The sequence below is a fragment of the Sinocyclocheilus anshuiensis genome, unplaced genomic scaffold (assembly GCF_001515605.1).
Source record: "Sinocyclocheilus anshuiensis isolate Anshui unplaced genomic scaffold, SAMN03320099.WGS_v1.1 scaffold29, whole genome shotgun sequence".
NCBI lineage: Eukaryota > Metazoa > Chordata > Actinopteri > Cypriniformes > Cyprinidae > Sinocyclocheilus > Sinocyclocheilus anshuiensis.
The window spans coordinates 781,369-796,109 of NW_015539835.1; the positions used below are offsets into that span (position 1 = coordinate 781,369).

Below are 14,741 nucleotides of genomic sequence, written 5' to 3' on the forward strand. Positions count from 1 at the left end.
TGTGTGCGTGTGTGTGTGTGTGTGTGTCATTATAAGCTGCTGGATTTGAGATTTTGGATTTTGTTTGTATATCATAAACAGTGCAGGATGAGTGACAGGCAGAATTTTAATTCTTTGAGTTAGTGTTTTGAAAAAGTATAGTTAGAGTGATATGTGCCTTTGCAAGCACCATGAAAATGTTTTTGAAATACCATTTCATTTCGCACAATTAGTTTAAATAACCCTTACACTAAAAGTCCATGTAAGATAAATCTAAGGTGGAAACAATTTTTGCAGCAGACTGAGTTGAAGTTTGATGGGGCGATAAAATGTGAGCCAATCTTAGGGTCACTTATGGCGTGCCCTTTTCAGCATATTATTTTTAAACGCAAGTAAACCAAGCAGTCCAGCCAGCCATGTGGATAAATACACGGGGAAACTTCCAAGTGAATCAACACATCTGGAGGAGCTCTCGGAGGACCTGTTATTTCTCAACTGCTTCTATTCACAGCAAAGATTGCTTTTTTAATTACAAATCAATCTCTGAATGTTTCACGGATGTGGTCTGAGAGTTGCGATAGTAGGATATCAATGAAGAGAATCGTAATTAAGTTTCAGAGCACTCAAAACAAAGTACAAGAAAATAAAGCAACCCCCACACATTCCACTACAATCTGAAAGGTGTAAAACACTTCCAGATGGCAGAGTGTAAGTACTGCAGCGTCTGCATTTCAACAGGGCTTTACTTGATTTAAGAGCCACCCTGGTAAGCCCCAAAACAAGCACCTTTATTTGTTTTTGTAGACCAGATTTTGGAGGCAGGGAGGTGGAAAAAACCTCGGTAGGATCTTTATATTAAAGAGCCAGGTTCAAAAATTGATGCTCAGCTGTTTGCCAAAGGGAAAATCCTTGTTCTAAAATGCTGAAATTCAATAAAGCGTCAATTCAGGGAACGTCGTAGATTGGAAACTGTTTGGATGAGTGGCAAGAAATAGTTGGTTTTACAGCACAGCAATAGAAATATCCTGAATAAACCATACAATAAAGTGCTTCATATTTGAGTGGTTAGAGTGTGTGTAGCTTATGAATTATTATGAATTATTATGAATATTACATTTACACATTTAAGTTGTTTTTCTACCAACATCGCTCAAGATGTTAAAAATGTGACTTTGTTTTAGAATATGCACGCTTTTTTTTTTTTGGATAGTATATGAGGACCAAGAGCAGTCAAGATCCAAAAGTATGGATGTATGGATGGACAAGTATTATTATGTCATTCCTTACGTTACTCCTTCCTCCCCCCTAGATGGAACTATTTTCTATAGGTTTAGTTAAACTACCCCTTCGAAATTGTTAAGCTTCATAGCATCAATTACGCAAAGAGCACTAGCACAGCAGCCATTTCCAGTTCTATGTAGCAGGGAGATCGCGTGCTCCTTGTGTCTGTTTCCATTCGTTTGTGTAAAGCCACAGAGAAGCTTTGCTTGTAAGTTTATCATTTACAATTGTTATTTTACATACTTTGTGTCTATATCTTCTTAAGATTTATATACTGAAAGCACGTTAGCGGTTCCACTTGCATTATACGGACATTCAAAAGATCGCCATTTGATCCCATACCAACTACTGTAATTTAACGATGTTTGATGTACAGTAAACATTGAATAACGAGTTATTGTATTTTGTTTATTTATATTTAAGGATATATTTAACGATCACGCATGCAGATGACAGAATAGTGAAAAAGTATCATCACAACAGGCAAAACAGCACTTCAAAGAAGAATAGCTATTCAGTTATTCCACCCATCGCAACTGGCTCAAGACGGATGTTAAAGAGAAAGCTGAGGGGCAACAACTGACCACATCAACTATCTCACTCAGTCAACTGCTAAAAAAGGCTAAACTGGAATCTGAACTGTTATCGATACAGCATATAAAGGAGGTTGCAGCAGCAGAGGCTGAGATTCTGAAAGTGGCTAGAGCAGAGATCAAGTCAGGAGAAATGTATATGGCGATCGACGTCACAGCGTTTCCACGTGACATTACTAAAAAGCGTACAAAGGACTATGTGGACAGTTTTTCTGAATCAAGTTTTCACCGTCTCCCTCCCATTAAAGCAGAGCCTGACTCTCATGATCATGAACAGTTCATGATCCTACCTGCACTGTCCACCACGGCTGCCACTAGCCATGCTCAACGAGGTGGTGTCAGCAAAGCTTGGAGGCTACTTACCTGGGCTCTCTTTCCAGGACACAGCGCAGGGTGTGGCACCTATTGTCAACAAACTTCCTCCTAACCTCCAAGAGAAGCGGATGTCCCAAGGGTCCCAATACAAGCTTCAGTTCCAGGTACATTTCCTCCATTCACATTTTTCACAAAAATGCATGTAGGGAAGTCTACATGCGTAATGACCCAAGTTTCACATTCCACTTACCTACAACTGCTCCTGTAAAGCCTGAAATCTCAGTGAAAAGAGGTGGACCACTGAAAAACGTAATAATCTCTACTCACAAAAAAGCTCTACCAATTACCGATTCACCAAACAGTAAGCCTGATATCAATAGACAATGCCTCATTCACAAAAAAAATAAATAAATAACATCCCTTCAAATGTTGCAGAGCCTTCAGAGCTAAGAGTATTGAGGAACGGAAAAAGTTTTGAAGGAGCATATTATCTGATTTAGATGTTGTTCTTCCAATGAACATGTGGCCAAAGACTGTGATGTTAGCATACAGTGCACAGAGTGTGGCAGCAACAAACGTGTCACAGCCCTTCATCCTGGACCACCTCCATGGACACTAAAAACACCCAACACAGAGCATGGCGGTGAGAAAGAAAGTGCAAACCCTTCCATTATCTCTAAATGCACAGAAGTCTGTGGAGATACTAATACTTTATGGTCCTTTTCAAATATCTCTAAATGCACAGAGGTCTGTGGAGATACTAATAGTTTATTTAGAATTACACAGAATTTCCTTACACTCTGTGCATGTGCGTCGGAGTCGCAGAAATGTCTCAGAGGCGAGCTATGGACTTCATTGCACACCCTCTAGATGGCAGTCTTTCAGTCCCACTCCCCACGCTCATTGAGTGCCACTAAATGCCCGAGGACAGGTCAGAGATACCCACTCCTGACACAGCAAAACACCAACCACAACTCAAACCTATTGCTCATCTCATAGATAGATGAGATGATAATCTTTAATATATCGTCTCACATAGGAGGAGCATGGGCGAGTATGACTGGACTTTCAAGATGAATTTTGGACTCCATGCTTCCTCAGATCAGCTCCTCGCATCTGAATCACGAAATGCTGTCAACTCTAATGGCTAAAGTGTGTGCCGTTATCAATGCAAGACCTCTAGTATCCATTTCCTTCTCCTCACTCCGCTTCTTACATCGTAAGAAGAATGGCATCTACGCTAATATTAGTCTGTTTTTTTCTTATTCCGAGGTCACTGTAGCCACCAGATCCAGTCCGTATCCAGCCCAGATGGTCACTGCAGTCACCCGGATCCAGTCTGTATCCAGTCCAGATGGTGGATCAGCACCTAGAGACGACCTCTACAGCCCTGAATTTCATCGGAGACCAGGACAACTAGATGAGCCCCAGAGACAGATACCCAGTGAAGACCTTGTCTCCTAGACGGCCATCGGGACAAGATAGATAGATAGATAGATAGATAGATAATTTTATTTGTCGTCAGAGAGGAAATTCATTTTCACAGAAGGTGTGTATACAACACAAGGACAAGTACCCATTATGTACAAACTTGTCACAATACATTCACGAAGAAAAGAAAAAATTACAAGAGTGTAAGACGATGGCTAATTTCCTATGTGTTTAAAGCACGTATTGCTGTAGTAACAAAACTCTTACTAAAGTTAGTCCTCCTACACATAGGTAGTCTATACCTACGGCCAGATGGGAGAGGGATAAAATACAGATGGAGTGGGTGATCTGGGTCAGATCATGGAACCAGATGAGCCCTCTGCACAATCTAACTTTGCTACAGCATGGATCAACCTGCTGATTCGTCTGGCTGGAGAACTGGCCCCCCAACTGAGCCTGGTTTCTCCCAAGGTTTTTTTCTCCATTCTGTCACCGATGGAGTTTTGGTTCCTTGCCGCTGTCACCGCTGGCTTGCTTAGTTGAGGACACTTAATTTCCAGTGATATCGTCGACTTGATTGCACAGATACTATTTAAACTGAACTGAGCTGGATGATCAATGATCCTCTGCCAAAAGGTGTGTATCCCAGGACCCTTTGAGGGCACTGACCTATATTGAAAACAGTGGAAAAGAGCGCAGTATCTTGCCAGCATATTTTGGGAAAGGTGGAGACGAGAATACCTTGCATCCCTCCAGCCTCGTAAGAAATGGCAAGACAACAAACCCAATATCAAAGAAGGAGACCTGGTCATTTTGAAAGATGATCAGGTGAAAAAGAATGAATGGTCAATGGCTCTGGTCACCAAAGCTATCTCTGACTCAGATGGCAAAGTCAGAAAACTGGAACTGAAAATCACTAAGTGTCACACACACTGGGAGCACAGGAACGAGCGAGGAGACAAGGAATAAAGTAAATCAAAAAGGTTTTAATGAAGGCACGCTGGGGATCACAGGACAGGAGACATCAGGTAAAACAAAATGACACTTAACAGCAGACAGAGAACTAGGAACTGAGAGCACTTTGAATACACAGACACCAATGGAACACACCTGGGAGCAAATGAACTAATTAATCAAAACACAGCTGGAGACGAATACACACAATGAGGACAGGAACAGGAAGGACCAAATAAGGGCAAGGAAGGCACATGAGGAGCAAAACACACACAAAACATGGAACAGAGTCTCTGACATAACTCCCTGTGCCGTACAACATCCAATGGGGAGGGTGCTCTGGAGGCCTCTAGGAGTAGGGTTACCAGACGGAAGGCCTCCAGGGCGGCGCCCATTCCGGGATCCATGGCGGATCTGGCAGTTCGGGGCGCCATGGCAGATCAGGGGACTCAGGAGGCCATGGCAAAGCAGCCTCCGAGGCCGCGGCCCCAGCCCCCGCCCCGGCCTCTACGGCTGGAGCCCTACTGTCCCACCCCAAAAAATACTTGGGGATGATTTCGGGCTCCGAGGCCCTCCGTGGGCCATAACCGGGGACTGGAGCCCTCCCTAGGCTTAACTAGGGATCTGGAGCCCTCCCTGGGCTTAACTGAGGATTTGGAGCCCTCCCTGGGCTTAACTGAGGATCTGGAGCCCTCCCTGGATTTGGAGCCCTCCCTGGGCTTAACTCAGGAACAGGAACCCTCCATGGGCTATACTCGGGAATGGCATTTCTGGCCGGAACTAGGGAAATGGATCCCCTGGAACTGGGAATGGCACTCCTGGCCGCGACTAAGGAACTGGATCCACTGGAACTGGGAACAGCACTCCTGGCCGAAACTAGGGAACTGGATCCCCTGGAACTGGGAACGGCACTCCTGGCCGAAACTGGGGAACTGGATCCACTGGAACTGGGAACAGCACTCCTGGCCGAAACTAGGGAACTGGATCCCCTGGAACTGGGAACGGCACTCCTGGCCGTGACTAAGGAACGGGATCCTCTGAAACTGGGAACGGCACTCCTGGCTGAAACTGGGGAACTGGGAACGGCACTCCTGGCCGAAACTGGGGAACTGGATCCACTGGAACTGGGAAAGGCACTCCTGGCCGAAATTGGGGAACTGGATCCCTTGGAACTGGGAACGGCACTCCTGGCCGTGACTAAAGAATGGGATCCTCTGGAACTAGGAACGGCACTCCTGGCCATGACTTGGGCTGGAGCAGACACTGGAGCGAGCTCCGGGGCTGGAGCCGACACTGGAGCGAGCCGGGGCTGGAGCCGACACTGGAGCGAGCTCCGGGGCTGGCAGGCTTGACTGAGGAACCGCCGGTGGGCTTGACATCGGAGCGGCCGGCGAACTTGAATTCTGAGCTGCCAGCGGGCTAAAGTGAGCCGCGGCCGGCGGACTTGACAATGGCGCAGCCGGCATGCTTGACAGCAGGACGGTTCTCATACCGCGGGGAACAAACAGGGAAATCAAAAATAACAAAAGACTATTTAAAACGAAAACAAAACACGGGAGAAGGAGCGCCACTTACTGTTTACGGTCTGCTGTTCTGTCACACACACATACTGGGAGCGCAGGAACGAGCGAGGAAACGAGGAATAAAGTAAATCAAAAAGGTTTTAATGAAGGCACGCTGGGGATCACAGGACGGGAGACATCAGGTAAACCAAAATGACACTTAACAGCAGACAGAGAACTAGGAACTGAGAACACTTTAAATACACAGACACCAATGGCACACACCTGGGAGCAAATGAACTAATTAATCAAAACACAGCTGGAGACGAATACACACAATGAGGACAGGAACAGGAAGTACCAAATAAGGGCAAGGAAGGCACATGAAGAGCAAAACACACACAAAACACGGACCAGAGTCTGACACTAAGACTTTCTTAAAGGGGACATTGGATGCCCATTTTCCACAAGTTGGTATGATTCTTTAGGGTCTTCTCAAATTTTCAATAATGAGCTCACCCCACCCCTCTCTTCCGTGGGACATGTGAATATATATGTATATGGCTCAGAGGTGGTCTCATTCAAATAGCTAGCTATCTATTTAGAAACCGGCTGCAAATTGGAAACAGCTCACTGGATGACACAGTTTCAGTCTCAGACAGGTCATGACGAACTGGCTGCATGTTTTCTTTTCAGCTTTTCTGAGTTGGCAGCCACGCCAGAAACCGAGCTCAATGCAAAAAGAAAAAAAAAAGCTAAAAATGTGAAAATTCCTCCGCCTAGATGCCTTTCCATAGGTTTAGTTAAACTACCCCTTAGAAAAAACTTTGGCCCTGTCCCAAATCGCACCCTAATCGCACCCTCGCGATGGGCCGCAAAGGGGGCTTTCGCGAGAACCCTTCTGAAAGCTAAAATGACAAATGGGACACATTACAGTCTTGTGGACTTAAAGGTGGGGTATGTATTTTTTCAAAAACGCTTTAGAAAACTGAGTCGGGCCAAGTATCAAAACAAACTTTAGCAAATCAGCAGTAAGGGACGTGTCTACTCATGATGGGGAGGAGAGAGTGCTCAGTGCACAGGACGGACATTAGCCAAACTGAGCGATGACAGAAAGATAGAGATGGCGGATAAAAAACTAAAGAGGAAAACGTCTGCGGAACAAAAGAAGGCTTGCGATAAGGCAAGAAGTAGGACCCATGTAAATATCGGATCAGCATTCCAGCGCTGGAGAGAACTCAAGGAGCGGGAAGGCCTGCGATCGGATGCCGAGGTTGCTTTGTTTCTTCTCGATAGGTGAGTAACATTGGTTTTGCTTTGTTTCACAGAACTAATATATGCTGGCTTTTGCTTGAATATGCTCGTGTGTCATGTTCGCTTGTTTCTTCATCTGCAATCTTATTGTCATTCCCTTCAGCTATGTATGTGTGGGGTGGAGCTGTCAAAATAGGGGCGAGAACCTTTTGGGGTAGAGGCGTGTTTGTTTTGGTGATTTGAAATATCAACATTGGCTACCAGAAATCACTTACCCCACCTTTAATGGACATGCGCACGCGGTGGCCATTGTAAGTCCGCAAGACCGCAAATGCACGTGAAGTGTGCCATTTGGGACAGGGCCTTTGTTATGCTTCATCACGCAAAGCGCACTAGTGCAGCAGCCATTTCCAGATATAGCAGGGAGATCGCATGCTCCTTGTATCTGTTTCCATACCTTTGTGTAAAACCCCAGAGAAGCTTTGCTTGTGAGTTTACCGTTTACAATTGTTATTTACATACTTTGTGTCTATATCTTCTTAAGATTTATATATCTGAAGCACGTTAGTGGTTCCACTTGCATTATACGGACATTCAAAAGATCGCCATTTGATTCAATAACAACTACTGTAATTTACCTAAGTAAATGCAACATTGTATTACGAGTTATTGTATTTTATTTATATTTAAGTAAGCATTTTTGTGCTTATTTTTTAGTTAATTTGTGGATGCTTATTTGTCATATTTGGAGCTTGACTTGCCTAAAATAATTAATCGCAGTAATTAATAGAACAAATATGTTACATCAATATATGTTTTCAGGCTAAGGCAATAGGTAATATTAATTACGGGACTATACAAAAGTCCTATTTGGTCATGATTTCCACTTAAAAAACTATCAATGGTTCCTCTTATTTGCACAGCATGGTGGCGTTCCTGCTAAATGTTACGTTCTTAGTTATATCAATACCCTTGCCAACAGTAACTACTGTAGCACCAATATTAACCAGTGTTTCATTAATAATCAACCATATATTCTTGGTAGAACAGTAGGAGTGTCATGAATTTGATTCCCTAAAAAACTGCATTCAATGTATGTTACTTCTGATCAAATAATCTGCCAAATGTATTAATGTAAGGTTAACATCTATGAATCAAGTGGACAATTCAAGAGTAAGCAGCATAACGATTCCATTGCTCTTGTTACAAAGCTTAATCATCGCAGAATGATGTCGATCAGCTTATATTCATGTTACTTGATAAGTTTCTGCTATGTGTGTGTGTGTGTGTACTCAATGTGTGAGCGGGTGTCTTTAAACAAAATTTCCATTTTAGAGACATTTTTTTAAACCAAGTTCAGATGAGAGAATGACAAGTCCAAGAATAAGTCTACCTATGCTGCAACTGCAATATTTATTCTAGTAGCCATGAGGAGCTAACATCAATATTTGTCTCATAGTGTTGACTATATTGGACATGAGCCCATTTATATAACCCATGAGTCAGCTTCTACAATTCTCTTTTCCACAAGATGTCGTTCCATACTATTCAGTAGTATCCTCTCTGATTTTAGAAAAAAAAGGAAACACGCTAAAATTGTACTGTTTTAACAGACCTTAAAGAGTGAAGTAATTTGAAAAAATAAAATGGAAAAGTATAAAATCTTCATGTACAAGACTTCACTAAAAATGTTCGGTTGGCCTGATATCAATTTTGACAAGTGTAGGTAGGCTATCATGTGGAGCATACTCACCTGAGGAGCGTGACTTAAATAAAAAATTAACATTCTGCTTGAAACACCATGTTTGCACTAATTTAAAGGGATAGTTCACCCAAAAATGAAAATTTGATGTTTATCTGCTGACCCCCAGGGCATCCAAGATGTAGGTGACTTTGTTTCTTCAGTAGAACACAAACGAAGATTTTTAACTCAAACCGTTGCAGTCTGTCAGTCTTATAATGGAAGTGAATGGGAATCACGGCTTTGAGAGTAAAAAAAAAACATACACAAACAAAACCAAATTAAACCCTGCGGCTCGTGACGATACATTGATGTGTAAGTCACGAAACGATCGGTCTGTGCAAGAAACTGAACAGTATTTATATCGTTTTTTACCTCTGATGCACTGCAATGTCTGAACTGTCTGAATTGTCCTGAGCACGGCCTCGACAGCCAGCTTGTGACGCGTCTTCTTCTTCTTGCTTTACGGCGGATCGCAGACTTACAAGTGCATTACCGCCACCTATCTCTCAAATGGACCATTGAAACTCCTAATTGAGATTGTAGATAGAGTGTCAATGGTCCATTTGAGAGATAGGTGGCGGTAATGCACTTATAAGTCTGCGATCTGTGCGATTTTGTGTCTTTTCACATCAATGTATCGTCACGAGCCGCAGGGTTTAATTTGGTTTGGTTTGTGTATGTTTTTTTTTACTCTCAAAACCGTGATTCCCATTCACTTCCATTATAAGACTGACAGACTGCAACGGTTTGAGTTAAAAATCTTTGTTTGTGTTCTACTGAAGAAACAAAGTCACCTACATCTTGGATGCCCTGGGGGTAAGCAGATAAACATCAAATTTTCATTTTTGGGTGAACTATCCCTTTAAATTCAAGTAAGTTGTGAACTTTTTTGACTATACATTTGAATTGAATTGAATTGAATTGAATGCATGGAGTCACAAAATCACAAAACCAACTCACCCTATTCACTTAGTAGACAATTTAATTCAAAGTTATATAGAGATGAGAAGCTTCATTAGAAAATTGTCATCAGAGCTAGCTAATAATATTCATAATAGTAGGCTGTAAACGTTGTTTTCCATTTATTCTATTTATTCGCTTCTGTCTGTATATCAATACACCCTTAAGACTATATAGTATAGATCTTAAAAAAGTCAAAGTATATAAAGCCTTTCAACAATTAAATAATTAATGTAAAAAAATTAAGAATTTATTCACCTAGGCCTACATGAAAGTTTTTGACAAACCTTTCTTCTGTAGTTTATTCTTTTTATTATTATTATTATTTAGGGAAGCATCAATATGACATCTGTTGTTAACGTATGCATATTTAAATTACACTTAATTTAAAACTAAAAATAGTTACTTTTTATTTTATCTTGTATCAGTCATAATACAGTAAATCTCCACAGAAAAATCTGCAGCTTCCTGCAGAAATGGAATTCCCATCATTTCTAAAATAGTAAAATATCTCATGTTTTGCCTTAAAAATGTCTATAGTAATTTCATCATGACTTCAGGTACTGAAAAGCCAGAACTCTCAGCACTGTTTAACACGTTTTTAAAATCCATTCCACACAATTCCACAGATTTTCTTCCAAAATCAGCTCAGAAAATGCAGTGTCCACAGATTCCATCGGGGTCTAGTCATAATTTAGGCATTGAGGTCAATAGCACAGCCTAATATTTATTGAAAATATCGAATTACCAAGTGAAACAAGCACTGAAATATTTAGAATATCTGCATTTGCCTCAGAAAATGTTTTCACTTAAACGACTACTGAGCAGTTGCTCTGGCAACAGTCATGTAAATTCCACTCTGGCACCTATAGAAGCTTTTCCCGTAAATCCTCTGAAAAAAGAAACAGATGCCGGTTCCAGCAAGTCTACTTCGCCTCTCTCAGGTATTCTACCTATTGTCATTAATATGAAAACTAAAATAATTACAGTAAAGCTTGAAGTAAAAAAGAATGTACCTGTAGATGAGAAAACTGGAGATTCCAAAAATTATGAGGGCCAATCCAGACCCAACTGCCACTATTCCAAGGACAGGAAGATGATCTGGGGAATTAAATAACAATTATATAAATCTTTTAATTCCTAAGGAGGAATTCACAGAGAAGAAATTGCGCCCACTGATAGCATTAATTTGCACACACTGCATGCTTGATTCACTTAAGAAATTATGCAATTCATTTAACGAAGCCCACAAAGTCTGTTGAATGCAGCTTGCACTGGGCAATTCTCGATTTTGCGGCTCTATATGTGGAGTATGCAGCAGATTAAACCGAATCAACTGAAAGTGAGCTCATCAACACTGCGCATCTGGATATTTGCCAAGTTATACCACAAAATGTACCCTTTTTTCAATAAAAAAAAAAATAGCGATACAGTTTTTGTGATGTAATCTACAGTGAGTCTGATTAATATAGAAAGGAGATGTATAGTGCTTGCTCTCCTGCTGAATGCTGATAACTACATCACATAGAACTTCCACAGATGAAAGATTTTGAGTAAGTCAAAAATAAACCCAAATGGAATAATTTAATTCAGTTGAACCAATAAAACTGAGTAAATGGTCACCTAACAGCAGCATGCAATTGCCAAAATCATGTTGTGTGTTGGAAGAGTTTCCACTAAAAAGGTCCCTACCTTCCTTGCATGGTGAGAATCCACACGGTGGGTAGTCCAGGGGTGGGAAACCCTTTGGCCACTGAATTCTCTCTGTTGGGGACCACAGGATTTCTTTACTGGTCCCATTGTAGTGACCAACAATCTGTGTAACAAAGTATACTCATAAGTATATTTACAGTAAGTGGAAAAACATTTCAGGGTAACACTTCATTTTACAGTGTCCTTGTTACATAAGAGTAAATTATGTGTAATTACAGGCAACTAACCCTAAACCAAACTCTAATCCTAACCTTTGAGAAAATGCATGTAGTTTAATATTACTCAGTACTTGTAAGTAAAATAATTACACTGCAACAAGGACACCTTAAAATAAAGTGTAACCCATTTCAGATAAGAAAACAACACCTTGCATTACATAACATATTAAAAAGAAAGATAACAAAACCTGGCAATGGGACTTATTTAGTCTATGGTTATACGGAAAATATTTAAACTACATGATTATGGTATATTATTTTTTTCTGCACATGATTTAGAGTGTGTATATACAACATGAAAAAAAAAGTCTGAATATACTGGTGACATAAGGGGTAACTATAGCAACAAAGTACGGATAGCACAATCGCTTTGTTACCAGCTAGATCACTGTTAGTTTCTTTTCGTATTTTTGTTGCAATAGACCTCTCTAAATCAAGCAAGCCTCCCGGAACATTTATGAATGAACAAGTTAAACTGAAAAATGAACAAAACACTTACAAGCTCATGAACACATGCTTTCGATTAGGACAGAAGGGCAAGAAAAGGATTTTAACACATTATTTGGTATGCCGAACCGTCCAACCACAGCCACATTTACAGTAATGATGGAAAATGTGGCATGTGGGTTAAATTAGACTGTTGTTCTACATATGCTCAAATCTTTAACCATTGTTATTTATTGTCACATGTCTATCAAAAACATTTTCATTATGGAAACATTCCACAGGAAATCTACATCATTCATAATGTTATTTCTGATGCTTGCAAAAGCAGACATCACAGTTACTATTGCTGATACTCATGGGTTCTGAAACTCAGCAGAAGAGACCGTTTGATTCCAAAGGACATTCTACTTACTGCGTATTGTCCAGTTTTCAGGTTAGTCATTCCCCAAAGGCTAAAGTCTGTGTATCTGGCATTGTTCCGATCTGTGCTAACAAGGCCAGTCACCCCTGTGATAAACAAACACAAACCCAGGGATCAAATAAACATTTCTATCTGAGTGTTACTTTCAAAGGTATAAAGTAAAAAGGTCACGTATTGTTTCCTCTTTGTTAGCCAACAAAAATAGAAAATAAATAAAGACAGAGAAAAATATTATTACTGAGAGGAAGCGCTGCCATAAGATATTTACTACAGAGTTCATTGTGAAATCTCAGATGTTTGATTTTGTGGACACTGGAATCTCTCGTTTGAGTTTGAATTTGAGAAAGATTTTTCTCAAGAAATTCAGAAAATGTAATATCAGTTTACATTGTTCTCTAGGATAAGCAACTGATATCAGTTATTATTATTTGTCTTTTCTATGTCATTCTCTCCTATTTTTTTTTCTCGATATCTTTCCAGTAAAATATCTAAACAACCTTAAAGCGAGCAAGTAAAAAAAAAAAAAGTTGAGATGCAAATAGTGTAAAACATTAAGACCTGTTAAATATTATTAAGAGAATCTATCTTGAAAATATCTTGAATCAAGTTTTTTCTTTGAAAACTGAAAAATATGGAGACGCATACATGACATGCCTTTAACTGAAAAATTGGTGTTTACTATTGTCATTTTGCATCATTGACACACTATTTTCCTAATTAATGCTGTAGAGTTGCGTTGACATAATCTGTATTGTTAAAAGCGCTATATAAATAAAGGTGACTTGACTTGACTATTGTGGCCAAGTTTTATTACACTAATTTGTTCTCTTGTTTTGGTGACATCATGTGCAGGGCTCTGTAGGAAAATATGTAATTCAAGATATATTCTGTTCTCTCTAAATGTATCTTGTTTTCAGCATGTTTAAATATTTTACTGAAAACCAGACTTTTTTAGTTTTTTGCATTCAGTATTCTGCCTGGTTGCTGTATGTGTTTGGCGCCGTGTGTGTAGTTTCCTCCAGGGAGAGGGTTTAGTAGATGGGTTGTGTATTAGAAACAGATTTTCCATCCACAAGCTAGTTGGGACATGCTTTAAATCAAGGACTCTGACCTCTACACTCCCTGCAAGAGAGGGTACGAGTTTACAGACATCAACCTCAGAAGAGCTCTTACAAGTCCTCTGCTCACTTTAAAAAGAATCTGAGCAGAGTTGCCAAAACACTTCAGCTTGACACTGCTGTTAAAAACGGAGATACTTGTCATCACGTCCTCAAACTGTGAAGGGCTTAAATGTTGTAATCTGTGATCATCCTATTGATATGAACGTCAAAGCATCATAAGGTCATATTCTGAATGCTTTTATCAATCATATATCTTTGCATTTGTAAACTGGGAACACTCAACACACCCCAGATCCTGCGGTTTTGCATTCTCACAGTTATGTTGATTCCATCATTCTGAGACACGTCGTCTGCTAATGCTTCACTGAGGGCTTTTGCATATAGCACAAAACCATCATGGAAGCAGCCGGCAATAAAATCCATCTGAGGAAAGGCAAAACAGAGATTTATTACAGGGAAACATCAGAAAATCTAAAACTACAAGTCATCCTGTACAGAAATGGGGAGCACAGAGAAAGATATGCCAGTTGTTCTCTAGTGAACATGAAATGAGTTGAGGTAAAACTAATAGGGCTGTCCATTGATGACAAATGTAATTGAATAAATTATTAATTTGGCAGACCTAATTTATCAAATGGTATTATAAGAAAGCATCTAAACCATAGAAATATGACTTCTTCAAAGCATGTTGTCCAGTGACACAACTTCCCTTTAGGGGCTTTAGGGGTAAATTGAGACATTCACGGTAAGCTGAATAACTCTCCAAGTAAAAACATAACCATAATTCCAAATAAACACTAAATATATA

The 14,741-nt window shown here is 40.4% G+C and overlaps 1 protein-coding gene and 1 long non-coding RNA gene across 2 annotated transcripts in view; one reads left to right on the forward strand and one right to left on the reverse strand.

Annotated features, from left to right (window-relative positions):
* LOC107684354 (uncharacterized) overlaps positions 1–775 on the forward strand; it is a 21,132-nt gene extending 20,357 nt beyond the window's left edge. The window contains exon 3 of the long non-coding RNA XR_001633846.1: positions 763–775. This is a non-coding gene — a long non-coding RNA (uncharacterized LOC107684354). The remainder of the gene's footprint in view (positions 1–762) is intronic.
* The window catches only part of LOC107684353 (atrial natriuretic peptide receptor 2-like), a 52,915-nt gene that overhangs the window by 24,420 nt on the left and 13,754 nt on the right, over positions 1–14,741 (reverse strand). Inside the window, exons 4-7 of the mRNA XM_016480601.1 lie at positions 14,221–14,356; positions 12,804–12,898; positions 11,706–11,829; positions 11,030–11,114 (exon numbers count right to left, since the gene is read on the reverse strand). Of these exons, the coding sequence (XP_016336087.1) occupies positions 11,030–11,114; positions 11,706–11,829; positions 12,804–12,898; positions 14,221–14,356 (440 nt within the window). The remainder of the gene's footprint in view (positions 1–11,029; positions 11,115–11,705; positions 11,830–12,803; positions 12,899–14,220; positions 14,357–14,741) is intronic.